This window comes from Oncorhynchus clarkii, chromosome 32 (genome assembly GCF_045791955.1).
Source record: "Oncorhynchus clarkii lewisi isolate Uvic-CL-2024 chromosome 32, UVic_Ocla_1.0, whole genome shotgun sequence".
In the NCBI taxonomy this organism is placed as follows: domain Eukaryota; kingdom Metazoa; phylum Chordata; class Actinopteri; order Salmoniformes; family Salmonidae; genus Oncorhynchus; species Oncorhynchus clarkii.
Genome location: NC_092178.1, coordinates 37006909 through 37024346, shown reverse-complemented (window position 1 = coordinate 37024346; position 17438 = coordinate 37006909). Strand labels below are relative to the sequence as shown.

The window sequence follows — 17438 nt, the reverse complement described above, 5'->3', positions numbered from 1 at the left end:
TATGCACTTTAGAACCCTAGCCAGCTTCACATGGCCCCTGCTCCAGTAAACACACATTAAGATGCACACAGGCAAACACACACACTCCACTCTGCCAAACTACTGCAGCAGATAAACTAGCCAAGTGCAACATTGTTGTTTTTCCCAAGTGACTGATGTGCAGTATGCACCCTTGATATATGTGCTCACTCCAGTGTGCTGTTTTAGTATGTCTTTCATGTTTGTTCAGTAGAAGTTACACCATATTCACTGAATTCCTCTGCATGGTACCATAGTTGGTCTTTCTTGCAGCGACTTTAAACCTCAACTATCTCCCTTCATGGGAAGCACGGAATCATCCCACTGTATGATACACTTTGGTTCAGGGGGAGAACGTTTATGTTATGAATTTGATTCGTTTGGCAGAATTTGAGCCTGGGCCTCGGCTTGGTCTCCGGTTGTCCTCGAGCTGCTCTCATTGTGTGCGCGCCCATTCTGTAAAATGGCTCTGCTGCTTTTCCCTTCAGCTACTGTGTCACTGCCAGCCAATATGGTTACAAAGGTTGATGTCTGTTCTGAGTTGTAGACTGTTGGTTTGGCGTATAGAAGATGTAAGATATAGCCTGGGTGCCAATCTGTTTTTGCTCTCTTGCCAACTCCTAATGGAATTGTCATGCTGAACATTTGGTTTGATAATGACAATGGTGTATAGGCAAAAGCACAAACAGATCTGGGATCAGAGTATTGATATTATTAGTGATATTGATGTTTTACTGGCTTGTAGTGTGGAATGCAGTTTTGTCAGAGTCGCTTACAGTACATTTCATTTTGATTCTACAAGATCAATTTGGAGAAATGTGTTCATTCCCCATGCTATTTCCTCACCTCAATAAAACATCAACTGCTCTGACATAGATTCAAATCAAATCCCACACAATCCTTGTCCCTCACAGATTCTGGAGGCTGCTTCAGGGAACGCCGGGCCAGCGTTTTGTTTTTTTGGTACCCATTACCATGGCGACCGCTGCCACCCCCACCCCCCCAACGTTGTAAATCACCACGCCAGAGTTTCCAGGCACTCACATGGGACAGTGAGACAGTCAGAGACATGTCGTAAAAGTGCTGTGACGGTCAGGGCGGCTGACATCTGGGGAGGTGAGGTAGTCTCAGCAGAGCATGCCACAGTGTGGGCTGTTGTTCACTTGTGGGGTCATCGACGTGTCCGCTATAACACATCATTTAGTGTGATACAGCCCCACTGCTGTAGTGTATCGTGTGAAGATCTTTTAGAAATGCTTAGTGTCTCAGTTTGTCTCGTCGTCTCTTTTTGTTTCACTTGGGTCCCTCTCTGCGTTTTTGTTCGTTAAGGACCGTCTGGTAAAACGAGATAGGGGGATCTCTAGGCGTAGTCAAAATAAAAAAAATCCAACACATCCTGTCACAGTGGGTCATTGTTGTACCTCAGACTTGTGTCTTAGCCTTCACCACGTGGGGTCTTGTAGGCAGGCTGCTGCAAAGCAAGGGCAGACGTCTGTCTGTCTGTCTGTCTGTCTGTCTGTCTGTTAGCCCTAGGTGGGATTCATGTTGTGGATTAGAGAAATAGACTCCACAATCCAGCCTCCCGTCTTAGGGCTTACAAGCCTGGAAAGGTGCCCGAGGCCTTGGAACCTGGTGCAGCCATGGAAGGCAGCACACAAAGACTATCTGAAATAGCATGCTGCTCACCATAAACACACACACACTAACACTGAATGACTTGTGCAATTTCCCGAACACCAGTAGCCTAACCTCCTTTTTTCCCTCTGCGGGTGCTTTGGTGGTGGTGCACAATACATACATTATGAAGGTGGGCAATCCTGGTATTAGGGGCCCAGTGCCTCTACAGTTAGCCAGCTCAATCAGGGGGGTGTCTGTAAAGCCCGCTTCACATCAGACCGAGGGCATTACAGCCCGTCTAACAGCCTTGATGTTTGACATCTCGCCGTCTTTAACTAACTAGCTACAGTTTATCTGCTTCTCCTGTTAGCAACCCACACACACTCAGTATACACACACAGTCAGTATGACATACACACACACTCAGTATGATACACACACACACTCAGTACGACATACACACACACTTAGTATAATACACACACACACTCAGTATAATACACACACACACACTCAGTATGATACACACACACACACTCGGTATGACATACACACACACACTCAGTATGACATACATACACACACACACACACACACACACACACACAATCAGTATGACATACACACACACAATCAGTATGACATACACACACTCAGTATGATACACACACACACACACACACACACACTCAGTATGACATACACACATGCACTCAGTATGACATACACACACACACTCAGTATGACATACACACACACACTCAGTATGACATACACACACACACTCAGTATGACACACACACTCAGTATGACACACACACACAATCAGTATGACATACACACACAATCAGTCTGACATACACACACACTCAGTATGATACACACACACACTCAGTATGATACACACACACACTCAGTATGATACACACACACACTCAGTGTGATACACACACACACACTCAGTATGACATACACATACACACTCAGTATGACACACAGACACACACTCAGTATGACACACACACACAATCAGTATGACATACACACACAATCAGTATGACATACACACACAATCAGTCTGACATACACACACACTCAGTATGATACACACACACACACTCAGTATGATACACACACACACACACAAACACTCAGTATGATACACACACACTCACACTCAGTATGATACACACACAAACACACACACTCAGTATGATACACACACACACACTCAGTATGATACACACACAGTCAGTATGACATACACACACACACTCAGTATGACATACAGTCAGTATGACATACACACTCAGTATGACATACACACACACACACACACACACACACACACACTCTCAGTTTGACACACACACACACCCTCTCAGTAGGACACACACACACACTCAGTATGATACACACACACACACACACTCAGTATGATACACACACACACACACTCAGTATGATACACACACACACTCAGTATGATACACACACACACTCAGTATGATACACACACAAACACTCAGTATGACACACACACACACACTCAGTATGACACACACACTCAGTATGACACACAGACACACACTCGGAATGGCATACACAGTATGACATACACACACTCAATATGACACACACACACACTCAGTATGACATACACACACTCAATATGACACACACACACACTCAGTATGACATACACATACAAACTCAGTATGACATACACAGTATGACATACACACACTCAATATGACACACACACTCAGTATGACATACACACACAATCTCAGTATGACATACACACACACACACTCAGTATGACATACACACGCAATCTCAGTATGACATACACACACACACTCTCAGTTTGACACACACACACACACTCTCAGTAGGACACACACACACACTCAGTATGATACACACACACACACTCAGTATGATACACACACACACACTCAGTATGACATACACACACACACTCAGTATGATACACACACACACTCAGTATGATACACACACACACACTCAGTATGACATACACACACACACTCAGTATGACACACACACACACACACTCAGTATGATACACACACACACACTCAGTATGATACACACACACACTCAGTATGACACACACACACACACACTCAGTATGACACACACACACACTCAGCATGACATACACATACACACTCAGTATGACACACAGACACACACTCAGAATGACATACACAGTATGACATACACACACTCAATATGACACACACACACACTCAGTATGACATACACACTCAGTATGACCCACACACACTCAGTATGACATACACATACATACACACTCAGTATGACATACACACACACACTCAGTATGACATACACACACACCGACACAAACAGTATGTCTGTGTTATACTGAGTGTGTATGTGTATGTCATACTGAGTGTGTGTGTGTGTGTATGTCATACACACTCAGTATGACATACACACACACACTCCGTATGACATACACACACGCCGACACAAACAGTAATTGAATATAGACTCAAAAACACGTCCTCATACATATCAGAATCTCATGAATATATATTATCTAGTATATCATTCTTAAACACACACACAAACACACACACACAAACTAGACAAATCATTCTCATCTCTTTTGCTGGCTCTCCTTGGACTCACAAAGACAAACACACACACAGACAGACAGACAGACTCACACACACACACTCTCGCAAACACAGAAAATCGAAATCATAAATCGGCTTAACTCTCCCCGACACGTCTGTGAATTAAGCCCTTCCGTTACTCTCCGTTTCCCATTATAAAAGCATTGTCAGCCGCTGAATCGGTTACAGGTATCCTTAGCTCTGTCCTGTCTCTCCCTCAATCCATCTTCTTCACCTTTTTCTGTCTCCCAATATCCATCTAACTCCCCCACTCCTCTATCCCCCATCTCTCTCTCTCTGTTTATCCCTCTCCCTTATCTCCCAATCTCTCTCTCTGCTGTCACCCGCTTTTCCATTACCCTCTTCCACCCTCCTCTCTCCAGCCCGCCTTCCCTTCTTTTTTGCTGAGATGAAACTCCGGGAGGGATTGGGCCTTGCATGCGTGCAGAGGGAGGGAGTGGAGAGATGGGCAAGAGAGAGAAAGACAGGCGAGAGAGAGGCAGGAGAGAGAGAGAAAAATAGGAGAGAGATAAAGAGAAAACAAAAGAGACAGGGAAAACAAAAGAGAGAGAAAATGAAAGTGAGGGAAGAGAGAGAGTGATGGGAGAGAGGAAGCGAGAAAGAGAGAGAGGGGGAGAAAGAGAGCGGCCTGCCACACAGCAGCAGTGTTCTGAACGCCAGGGAGGAGACAGCCTCAGCGATTCTGACAGGCCATGTCTGCTCAGTTTGTTCTCCAATCGTCCCACACAGTCACCAGCAGGGTGTGCACACACACACACACACACACACATTAAGACAGACACAGTAGACAAATTAGCGAGGGAAAAGCGAGTAAAAGAGGAAAGAGTCGGAGCCCAGGAAAAAGGCTTTGTTTCTGAATGCCTCACTCCAGAGGTTTGGCTGGTAGAGAGAAGCGAGAAGCAACTCGCTTCGTGACGAGGCGATGAAAGAGCAGCCATGAATTCTTCACATTCCCTCTTGTTCCATCCAGAGCGCTTTATGAAAAAGAACACGTTACCGCTACTGATCCGCCTGTTAGGGCTACACGTGTCGCAATAGCATGAGGGGAAGAGATGTGTGCCGACCACAGACAATCAATGAACCAGTCGCGTACAGCACGTCGGCAACATCAACAGGTATAACAGCGGGTATTGTTTCTCTGATGCTCTGCTGCGCCGACGCTCAACAACCCATTGATGTATAAAATGCCACTTTGTTCTCCTCCCACCGATTGGCACTATTGCCTTAACATGCCCTCTACCCCCCCCCCCCCCCCCCCCTTTCCCCCTCTCCCCTCCCTCAGGGTGCAGTGATCACCCCAGCCATGGACCACACCATGTCCATGCAGCCTGCCAACATGATGGGCCCGCTCTCCCAGCAGATGAACCATCTGTCCCTGGGCACTACAGGAAGTGTGAGTACTGTACCATCCATGGACCCCTCCATACTGGGTCTACTTGAGCTAAATCATATCACTTTGAGAATGCACCGTTGTATGTCCTATTCACGTCCAATAATATCACTCCGAGACGGCAGCTATCTTTCCTACCATGCCTCCTGTATCTAATATATAAATAGCAGATGCTTTCATCCAAAGCGTCCTTACGGTCACGCGTGCATAGATTGTTTTCGTATGGGTGGCCCCAGCAGAAGTCGAACCCGCGACCCTTTGGTGTTGTAAGAGTCGTGCTCTACTGACCGAGTCACATAGGACCGTAATCTACTAATATTCTCTGGAGAAACAGGAAAAGGTCTCTTTAATTGTGGATGAGGTTTCGGTCAGTCGACCTTCCTCAGATCATTTTTCTTGTTTCTCCAGTTTTGCCTTCTGCCTCCCAACACCTTCACCAATCAGCTCTGGGTGTGCGGTACATTCTGCATGAAATCATATTTCTCTGAAAGCCTGCATCTCTACTCAAGGAAAACACTACCTTTCACGGACTGTAATCAGGGGCATAGCTTATATCTTTACATCGACTCAAGCCACATACGGTAGTCTCACTCTCAACTCTGTACTTGAACAGTATCGGCGGCAGATTTGGTTCCACCGTAGCTTCACCGTAGTGTTCATGTCCTCACCTAATAGTACAGGATTCTACGGTCAGTGCCGTATCTACAGCAGCAATATCTATGTCTAAGGGTCAGACAATGGCACCGGTGAATTAAATTCTTTCTGCGTTTACCTAAATTAAATGTGTGGATATATCTCTGAAAGTGTCTCCATGTCCAACATGGAAAATCCGTCACTTGGTGTGTGTGAACAGCAAGATGTTTGACAAGCGTATCTCCTTTAATATCCCAAAGTTGAACAGATTTCCCATTGACTAGAACAACGAGCCTCACTGTGAACGCCAGGCGATATGATGACTCCTCTAACCCGCTAAATCACACATCAACCATATCACTCTAACCAGCTTCCTGCTTTCCCCCTTTTAGAAAGGGACCCCCCCCCCCCCCTTGTGTCAGGAGATTTAGAGGTGTCACACACTATCCAGTCTTCCACTTCCTTCTCTAACCCTATGTCTCCAGGGGCAGAGGGGGCTTAGTTTACTCCAGCACTGGGTCTTGAGTGTAATCGCGTGATTGAAACAGTGCTGCATTGTACAGTTACCGCCGGCGCCATGTGTTTCCAGGTGAGTTGTCAGCAACTGCGACGCCATGTTGGCTCTGGGATGAAAGAATGACCCTAATCTCTCCCAGCTGTGCTAACAGGCAGGATTGGAGCGAGTGAATCTACGTTGATGGGTTTTGATGTGTGATGAATATAAATGAAAAGCTCCTTTCTACCCGACTACAGCCCCGAGGCACTACACTGTATGTAGACTATTATGTGTGCTGCATATAGCATGCAATGCCCTGATAATCTATTGGGAAGAAGCCATGTGTCTTCTTCGGAGCCAGATGGGAAAGCCCCTTTATGGTTGCCTCATAGAAAGAACCTGTGGAAACAGGTTATGACTAGGTATATTCGTATGATTTTAACATGGAGTGTTTACATGTGGTGAGCTGTTTTACGTCATGTCATTCATGCTGCTCTGTCCTAGGAAAGCCTCAGTCAGCACCTGTCTGTCCTCACAGTCAACAACCAAAATGGCCGCCACACCTCAGAATACTTTTGGCTGTTCTCAAAGTCCCTGTGGTGACATGGCTGTGGCTTTTTTATTTTCTCCCAAAGGAAATAACTAAGTGTTCCCATTCTGCCCCAGGAGCGGTGACCGTAGGTTTCCGAGAATACAGACGTGTTTTTACGGTAAAGAATGAGTATAGGAATGTCGGCACCCGTTAAACGGTGGTGAGGAAAGTTCCTCGTTACGAAACGGCTTTGAAGGTCAACACAGTTCTACTCCGCTATCAAAATGTGGCGGTAACCTCAACTCACTTTGACAACGTTATTGTCTTGTTCTTGTTTTCAGTTGGCATTCCTAGATATTGTTTCAAATGCTTGATATTGCTACTTTTCATGTATATTATTCTGCCAATGGCCCCTCACCCGTTTGTTAGATTCTGCCCTTCGTATTTAAACCCGACAGTGCCTTCAGCACAGTGACACAGTTGGGACATGACAAGAGGTGACCTTCCTTCCCCCTAAGCTATCCTTCACATCCAGCTCTGGTCGTCATGGCGACAGTGGCTGACAGACAGGTTGTTGGTCAACTCAGTGGACTCGTCCCCAGTAAAGAGGGATTAGCGCACCATGCTGTCCCTTTTTATCCTCCCTGGGAGCAGCGATGTCCCTCCGGGCGACGGGTTCTTAGGCTCACCCTCCTACAGGTTAACACTGGATCAGACTGGAGAACCAGACAGGCTGCTGCTAGAACCCATCCTCCACACAGCTTTTCTTACGAGCACTGACTTTCCTAATAGGACTGAGGATGTGGTTGTTTCACCTAGCTATCTTAAGGTGAATGCACTAACTGGAAGTCGTTCTGGATAAATGGAAACAAGCGAAGAAATGGATTCCCGGTCTAGTAATTCTATGTCTATGTGGATAACAGTGATGAAGCAAGGCTAGTCTGAGCCCTCATCCCTCATAGACGTTGTATGAGCATGGATACGAGTGGGCATCCTGTTGTACAGTGTGACTGTAATAGTAATGGATTGGGTTTGTATGGTATATATTTTTTTCTGCCTGGTCTCAAAGGGCCTTGCATGGTGTGACGGGAGTACTGCGTCAGGGCCCAGCAAGACATTTCCATAGCATATGGATAAGCATTTATTCTTCAGTTAAACATCCATCTCTGTATGGATGACCACAAGTGTCACTCTCTCTGCATACAAATGCAGAGAGAGTATCTGTTGTATTAGGCCCAGGCGTATACGTGAAGTGAAATAGAATGGTGAATGCCGCAAGCCGGCTGGTTCCATCAGGCTAGTAATGCCCCGCAGGGAAGATGCAAATCTTATGAATATCTCTAAAGTGGAACTCATCAGTATCCATTCTGATGCTGTGCCACCATTAATTGCCTACAGCGAGTTGCTGCCGGAACCCGGTATGTACTGTAGACGGACAGATAGAGAGGGAGTTTTCTTGCCTGCACCCCACTGGTGCTCTTGGCTGTGTGGATAGTGCAGTGAGAGGGATCCTTACGGAGTCCACTCACGCCACCCTCGTTAAGAACACAGGCCGAGGCCGCCTCGCGCTCATCAAACACGCCATCTGCTCGAGGCTTTTTGTGTGTGTGTGTGTGTGTGTGTGCGCGCGTGCACACTCGTTATCTCGTGTGTGTACTATATACTATCTATACTACAATTAGAGGACCTTCATTTGGCCTAGACATGACCCCCGCGAGCGGTAATGCCAAAATGAACTGGCCAAAATGATCTTGCTCGTTTCAGCCAATTATTCCACAAACTTTACACGCGCTGTCAGCTCTCCCTGTCAACCCCTGACATGTCAGGGCGCTGGGGACTGTACAGTCAGGGTCATGTAAATGGGTTAGCGGAAAGGTCAGGGAGGCTGAAGACGTTCCTTTGTTAAGCCCCCTTATCAAGCTACAGAGAGATATACCATTTCAAAAGCCTGTCTCTGCTTGACACATCGGTTTTGATATTGCTAATTAAGTTCCGCTCCCCTCCATTTGCTTTCATGCCAGTCTTCACAGGTGAGTTAGTGGAATAACTAATGGATTACGGGGAGGGACAAAAGGCCCTGAGGAATTGGTATGCAACGGGGCGCCGTTCGCCAGAGCAGAGAAGGTCACACAGGGAATGTGATAGCCCTCTTCTAGCGGATTCTGGACTGAAAGAGAAGGACAGAGAGAATGAGGGAAAGAGTGAGAGGGAGGGAGAGAGAGAGGGGACAACCAAGAGAGAGTCTTACAGAGTCAGGAAGTCAGACGTGCCACCTCACCCCATCCACCTCCCTCCCCCTACCATCTCCCCCTCCCTCCCACTACCATCTCCCCATCACCTTCCACCTCCCTCCCCCTACCATCTTCCCATCCCTCCCCCTTCCTCCCCTTACCATCTTCCTCTCCCTCCGCACCCGTCCTCCCAGGGTGTCGGTGGCCCTGTGCAGCAGGGAGAGGAGAGGGGTAAGTTAATCACCCGTGTCCGTGGCCTTTAACTCCTCTCATTAGCGCTGCGCAGCGGAGCCGTACCCGATCCATTAGCGTCGCTGCCGGTAATGACACTCCACCGGCGCCGGGCCAAGAGAGGGGGCCACGGCCATGCGTTTCATCACTGGGAGGGAGGCAAAGAAACGAGGGAAAGGAGGGAGAAAGAGAAAGGAATTGTCCTTCCTTTTCCTGTGAAAAACAGAAACAGGAAGAGGCGGATTTTCAGGCGTTATTGCTAAAAGCCTCTCTCTCTCTCACACGAACACACATGTACTGTACACTGGAGAGGGGAGAGCTTAGATTGATCTGAATATTGTGTAGACATCCTACACACAAGCATGTGATGATTAAAAAGCATAGACTGTCAAATCAAACACACATACACACACACACACACACACACAAAGGCCCACTAGCCTCCATTTATTTTGCATGAGAAAGCCATGTGGCTGTCATCCAACCCAGCATGTAGGACGTCTGTAAAATGGCCATCCTGCAGCTCTGTTAAAAGGCCTGGTATGGAATATAGGCCATGGGGTGCACACACATGCACGTACACACATACACACATACACAGTTTGCGCGCACGCACACCAAAACACACGTGTAGCGCGCACTCAGGGTGATCTGAGTGCTCTGTTTTGCTCTCCTCTGGTTTCTGCTCTCTCTCCCACTTAGGAGGGGGCATTTGCCTGCCTGTGAAGTCCAGGATCAGCAGGGTGTCTCTGCTTTCTCCTCTCGGTTCCCTTCTCACTAGCCTTCCGTAGTCAGACAGCTCTGGTAAAAACACATATGTATATCTCAAAGCGCCCTCCTAAGGATGGAAAGGGAATTACAATGACATTATATATATACTGAGTATACCAAACATTAGGAGCACCTTCCTAATATTGAGTTGCAATCCCCCTTTGCCCTCAGAACAGCCTCAATTCATCGGGGCATGGACAAGGTGTCGAAAGCATTCCACAGGGAGACTGGCCCATTTTGACTCCAATGCTTCCCACAGTTGTGTCAAGTTGGTTGGATTTTCTTTGGATGGTGGACCATTCTTGATACACTCTGGAAACGGTTGAGTGTGGAAAAACCCAGCAGCGTTGCAGTTCTTGACACAATCCGGTGTGCCTGGCACCTACTTCAAGGCTGTCTCACCACCGGCCGTGATTGGGAGTCCCATAAGGCGACCCACAATTGGCTCAGCGTCGTCTGGATTAGAGTTTGCGCGGGGTAGGCCGTCATTGTAAATAAGAATTTGTTCTTAACTGACTTGCCCAGTTAAATTAAATATAAATACAATAAATAAATACCATACCCCATTCAAAGCCACTTAAATCTTTTGTCTTGCCCATTCACCCTCTGAGTGGCACACAATCCATTTCTCAATTGTCTCAAGGCTTCAAAATGATTCTTTAACCCATAACGTGTCATCCATAACGTTCAGTCACTTGGATCGCGACAGTCTGGCATGATTGTTAATAAACCGAACCCGCATCGATGATTGTTTCTGTTTCCTGTGATCAATTGATTGTTGTTGAAGCTAGGACAAGGACAAGACATAACAGGTTGTTGATGTGTGTGTGTTCCAGTACATGACTGCTGCGGCTGCCGGGGCGCCTATGCAAGGGACCTACATTCCTCAGTACACTCCTGTGCCTCAGACAGCCGTCCCCGTTGAAGTAAGTGAGCCACAGTCTGTTTTAACATCCTCGTGGGGACCAAACAATTGATTCCCATTCGAGATCCTATTTTCCCTAACATTAAACCTAACCCCTAAGCCTAAAATGGCCTTTTTATCCTTGTGGGGACTGGCGAAATGTCCCCACTTGTCCGATTTTTCCCTTGTTTTACTATCCTTGTGAAGACTTCTGGTACCCACAAGGATAATGAAACCAACAAAAAAAAACACAGACGCAGAGATACATGGATACACACACACGGATACACACACACATATACACAGATCTACACATAGATTGCATGTACATACTCACACTGGATGCACACACACATACACTCCTAAGGGCAGGAATGCATACACACTCTCACACACACACAGATGGACACGCACAAACACACACACTGACACGGCAACATCCGCTCGATTTAAAAACTGCCACGCACACGTTGCCACGGCTACTGTTGAGTGTGCCGAGCGTGCAGTTCAGAGCGGGCGGGCACACGTTGAGAAATGACGAGTGTGGAGGGCTGACGGGTCCGGCCCATTCAAATGGAGTATCAGTCGTGTGTCAGATGGCAGGCGCTGAAGTGAGACACACTGCCGGCGGTGCTGTCCCTCTCCCGGATGGCCCGTGTGCTCATCACACACATTCCTCAGCCCCAGGCCTCTGGTTAGCGAGTGGCTGCCCAGCCGACAACGCCCTGACACCACCATCCATCTCCCCCAGCTCCAGACAGGAGAAGATAATCAGGAGATAGCTGCCCTTCATAAAGTCACGAGAGAGAGAGAGAGAGAGAGAGAGAGAGAGAGAGAGAGAGAGAGAGTCAGCCCAGGGGTTCTCTTGCTGCCTCTCGACCTATTCCATCCTCAATGCCGCCATCATATATCTGTACTGTTGAGATGAGCTGCAGACAAGGAGTATCTCGGAGGGTGATGTATTAACATGGTGTTGAGAGCATCCTTGGAGTCTTGTTAACGTGATGGAGATGAGACCGTGATGGCCGACGATCAGTGAGGTTAAAGTACATACGGAATTGAAGCCCATATCCTTTCACATGTAGTCTTGTGACTTTAAAATAGTTTTTCTTTTTTTCTCTCTCTCAAGGTTACTGTAGTATTACTCAGGAAATCGTTGACGAAGATCCATAGGTTTAGGTTTATTTAAACAGCTTGGTACATAATTACGCAGAGACATACACTACCGTTCAAAAGTTTAAAGCTATTTTTCTTGTCCATTAAAATAACATCAAATTGATCAGAAATACAGTGTAGACATTAATGTTGTAAATGACTATTGTAGCTGGAAACGGCTGATTTTTTATGGAATTTCTACATTAACAATGTCTACACTGCATTTCTGATCAATTTGATGTCATTTTAATTTCTCAGTGACCCCAAACTTTTGAACGCTAGCGTACGTAAAATGTGATGTCATTTTACAAAAAAAAGGTTACATTGAGTTACATGGAAGATGTCACTTCCTGTTGTCTCACACCCACTTCTTGTCCCCATAGGGAGTGGTCACGGATGCTTCTCCTCAGTCGGTGGCCCCCTCATCGCAGGATGTGAGTGTGCAGCAGCAGCAGATCCAGGTGGATGGCTCCAGTGACCTTGTTACTGCTTACTCATACCAGTCCAAGTGAGTACTGCTGACATCATGACTAATAGCTGTCATGTATTATGCTGTCATTGTCTGCTATTTTGCCATATTATAGCTGACTAATTGCTGCTTTGTTCTTTTACATTGAGTTTTTATAGCTGTTGACTCCTTTAAAAGGGATAGTTTTCCCAAATTACAAATGATATATTAGTTTCCTTACTCGCTAAGCAGTCTATGGACAGGGTACAATCTGTGCTTTGGTTTTGTTTACCTGGACACTGGTTCAAATGTTGTCATACCGTGTCCATAGACTGTTTATTCTACAAGGTAATTCAATATGGCATTTTGAATTAATAATTCAATTTGGGTGAATTGTCCCTTTATTCTCTCTCATTGTGGTTCTTCTCTTCCTCATTAGATAGCGACCGGCGCGGAGAATATTCCTGTGACAGCGTTGCCTTGAAACAGAGGGGTTGGCTGCACTGAGAATGCGGAGAGAAGAGGGATTGCTTCCAGATTGCCCAGGCACCAAAAAATAGACACTTTTTTTCCATTTCATACCTGGAAGAGAGGAGGGGTGGGGGTGGAGTCGCTGGGCACAGTGCAAAGTTGTGAAAATGTTTAGTCTGAGAACATGCCTGGTGGACTGGGCTTGAGCTTGAGTTGTTTCTTCAAGAAATTTCTCAACTGAAAAAAAAAAGTACAAAAAAATACAAAAACGAATTGAAATGTTGAACGCGCAGGTAGGTGATGAGGTTTATTTTGTAATTAGAAAAAGGGGAGTCAAAGTTTGAGATACACAGAGATTGTCTTCCTCAGATATTAAGCTACGATTTCTTTTCACTCTTTTTTTTGGGATTTCTCGTGTAAAATTTTAGTTTTCTAGATATATTCAAAACAACTGTTTTTCTTTCTTGAATCTTCATGGCCTTAATTTTAAGGGTGTCAGAGGACTTTTTACAGAGAGTTAAGTCTGGCGTCTCGTTGAAAATAAAAAGCAAACTAAATCAGTCTCTTGGACCACGGTGATGGTACAAGACACTGCCGGAGTTGAGCTAGAGACATAAAAAAAGAAGATCTATCACATAAACTGTACAGATTTAATAGAGAAGAGTTTTTTTCTTTTCTTCATTAGAAGAAAACTTTGATAAATAATTATGTCAGAGGTAACTGAGTGTTAGAGAAAAAACTAAATGTCTGCAGAGGAAAAGAGGGGGAGAAGATAAAGCTTTGAAGAGATTATTCAGAATTAGGAGGGGAAAAAAGACACTGCATTGTAGAAAAGGCAGTCTGTTGCAAATGCTGAACTTGTTTTTTATGATCATAATTATATAATTTTATGGCAAGATTGCCGTTGATGACGTTAGCGCTTTTTATCTGCAACCTTTGACCTTTTTTTATGAGCTTTCAGATGTTTTTAGCCCGCTTTGCTTGTCACACTGCAACAACAAAAAACAATTAAGAAGAAAAAAAGTCTAAAACAAACACACAAAAAAACTGTGGAAAAAATGCTTGCAGTGATTATACTTCGTAGATAGCCTACAGCAGGAGCTTACGGTTTAAACCAATCAGAGCAAAAGCAATAGAAGAAATTGTTGACAATTTCTGTAGTCTTTCCTAGTTGTGGATCAAATGCAGCCCAAGGATGGCCATTTTTATACCAAAGATGAAGAGACACTCTGATCCAGAGTTTTTTAGTTTTTCAGTTTGATTTTGTTGTTGATGTTTGTTATTGTTGTTGTTGTTGTTGCTGTTGTCATGGTTGTTTTTAATTTGACCTTGATGGCCGGACCAGTCTTTACTTTTCCTTCCGTTTCCGATTTTTCTTTTTTTTGTTGGTTTAAGCTAACTTCCACGTTTGTCGAAACTATCACGCTGACGTCAAACAGTATTTGGGCGTGTGATGCAACTAGTGGCAGTCCGACCTAATGTCCCTCTCCACCACTTCAATTGTCTTTCCGTCTCTCAACTGTCGTGCTCCACAACACTTTCGCCAGCCATGCGGGCATTCCACTCGTCAACAATAGACAAAACACTATAGGAAGAATTGTGGAATGTTGCAGCCTGCTCCTACTTGGTCATTGATGCGACGCCTCTGTTTTTTTTGGGCTCACTGATTTCTGCCTCTGCGTTGTCTCTTTATCTCATTGAATCAATGATAACGGAATGAAACTGATTTTTTTAAAAAATGTATTCCCTCCCAGGGAGTCTCATCAATGTTGCCCTACATTCCCCCCACCCCACCCCCTCTCCTGTTATACAAACAACAAACACCAAAACTGTATGTGTTGACGTAAATAAAACATGTCCTGCTCCCCTAGGCGCTATGTCCTAAGTAGTGCTGAGCAATTAACTGAAATGTAGATTAATTTTTCGTTTTTTAAACAACTAATTGGTGAAATGATTTGAATTCCATTTTGTTCGTTCCCCCCCCCCCCCCCCCCTGTGAGCTCAATGCGCACATTTATCTGGAGATAAATCGGATCTAGCCTGAACTGTGCGATGAAATAGGGATTGGAATTTCCAACAGACCAATATTCTACATAGTTAAGCGCATAAAATGTGGTAGTTAACTACAATGACCATAATCCATTGCACATCTACTACTCCAGTCTGTTTCTTTTACGCCTGCTAGGGAAGAGAGATGAATGTGCAATCGTGAGGTGATATAGAGAGCAGCTGTTGCTTCGTGAGGTATCTCTACCTGAAAATACATGATCTAAGTGATTGATAGTTGATATTCAGCACTCGTAAAAAATTATGCTATATTTACTTTGAGGAACTACAAAATTGTGTTTTTGTCAGTATTTGACAGTATAGGCAGCAGCTCTATAGAGACGAGATGATGACTTGAAATGAAACAATAAAGTCATCAAATAAAACAAATGTAATATACACAACTGAAATATTCTATTATACTAAAGTAATGTGAATAAATGATGGTTTGATTCATTAGGATCCCCATTAGCCGACAGCTAGTCTTAGTGAGGTCGCGACACATAACGAAAAATACATTACAGAAAAAAAAAAGACTTTCCAATTTACATGTCAGTGCATACACACAAGTAGGTCACATGGGTTAATTAAGCAATAAGACACGAGGAGGTGTGGTATATGGCCAATATACCATGACTAAGGGCTGTTCTTAATCACGATGCAACGCGGAGTGCCTGGATACAGCCCTTAGCTGTGGTACAGTGCGTTTGGGAAAATATTCAGACCCCTTGACTTTTAGCAAATTTTGTTACGTTTTTGCCTTATTCTAAAATGGATCAAATAAAATATCATCAATCTAAATACTGAGTAAAGGGCCCGAATACTTATGTATATGTGATATTTCAGTTTGTTGTATTTTTATTCATTGGCTAACATTTCTAAAAACCTGTTTTTGCTTTGTCATTATGGGGTACTGTGTGTAGATTGATGAGGGGGGGAAAACGATTGAATCCATTTTAGAATAAGGCTGTAACGTAACAAAATGTGGAAAAGGTCAAGGGGTCTGAACACTTCCTGAATGCACTGTACATTGGCGATTTTCCAAAACAAACCCGAGGTGCCTTATTGCTATTATAAACTGATAACCAACATAATTAGAGCAGTAAAAATAAATGTTTTGTCATACCCGTGATTTACGGTCTGATATACCACAGCTGTCAGCCAATCAGCATTCAGGGGTTGAACCACCCAGTTTATATTTAAGTGATAAGCAGTAATGGGTAGTCATTACCATCATTGGACTTTTAATAATTGTATTATTCTGTGTTGTTACAGCATTCAACCCACATAATTCAGAGTGCATTTAATCAACAAAAAAAATATAGAGAAATTGTACACTGTGATTTTAGTCCTTTTTATAATCGACCCAAAACCAAACCAATCTCAAAAAGCACTAATCGCTCAGCACTATTAGGACAGGAACTAAATTCACGACTAGCGTTGACACGTTAGCATCTGGTGTGCTTCTTTGTTTAACATCTGAACGTTGAACATACCGAACCAACATATGGAAGCATACGGTAGGTAGTGTTATCGGCTTTAGCAAACGTTATCTCTCTTCAAGATCCATCTGATAATGAACCCTATTAGATTCCATTTTTACGGGCTGGGTAAACACTACTGTACTCTGACCTAATGGGTTCTTTTCTAGCCAGAATAGTACACTACAACATGTTGACGGTAACCTTTCAACCAAGCCTAAAAAGCCTCTGTTGTCAGCCTTTTGTCCCCAATTAGCCTCTTTAGCCTGTAAACGTCTCCGCCTCACCCCTTTCAGCCTCCCATCAATACCATATCCA

At 44.7% G+C, this 17438-nt stretch overlaps 1 protein-coding gene across 3 annotated transcripts in view; it reads left to right on the top strand.

Moving 5' to 3' along the window:
* LOC139391584 (RNA-binding motif, single-stranded-interacting protein 3-like) overlaps nt 1–16437 on the top strand; it is a 345137-nt gene extending 328700 nt beyond the window's left edge. For 2 of the 3 annotated variants that reach the window (XM_071138959.1, XM_071138961.1), the window contains 3 exons: nt 5614–5724; nt 11452–11541; nt 13058–13186. In XM_071138959.1, coding sequence (XP_070995060.1) covers nt 5614–5724; nt 11452–11541; nt 13058–13186 — 330 coding nt within the window. Of the gene's footprint in view, nt 1–5613; nt 5725–11451; nt 11542–13057; nt 13187–13561 lie in introns of those variants that run through there. The other variant, XM_071138960.1, reaches the window with a different exon arrangement.
* Nucleotides 16438–17438: the final 1001 nt, after the last annotated feature.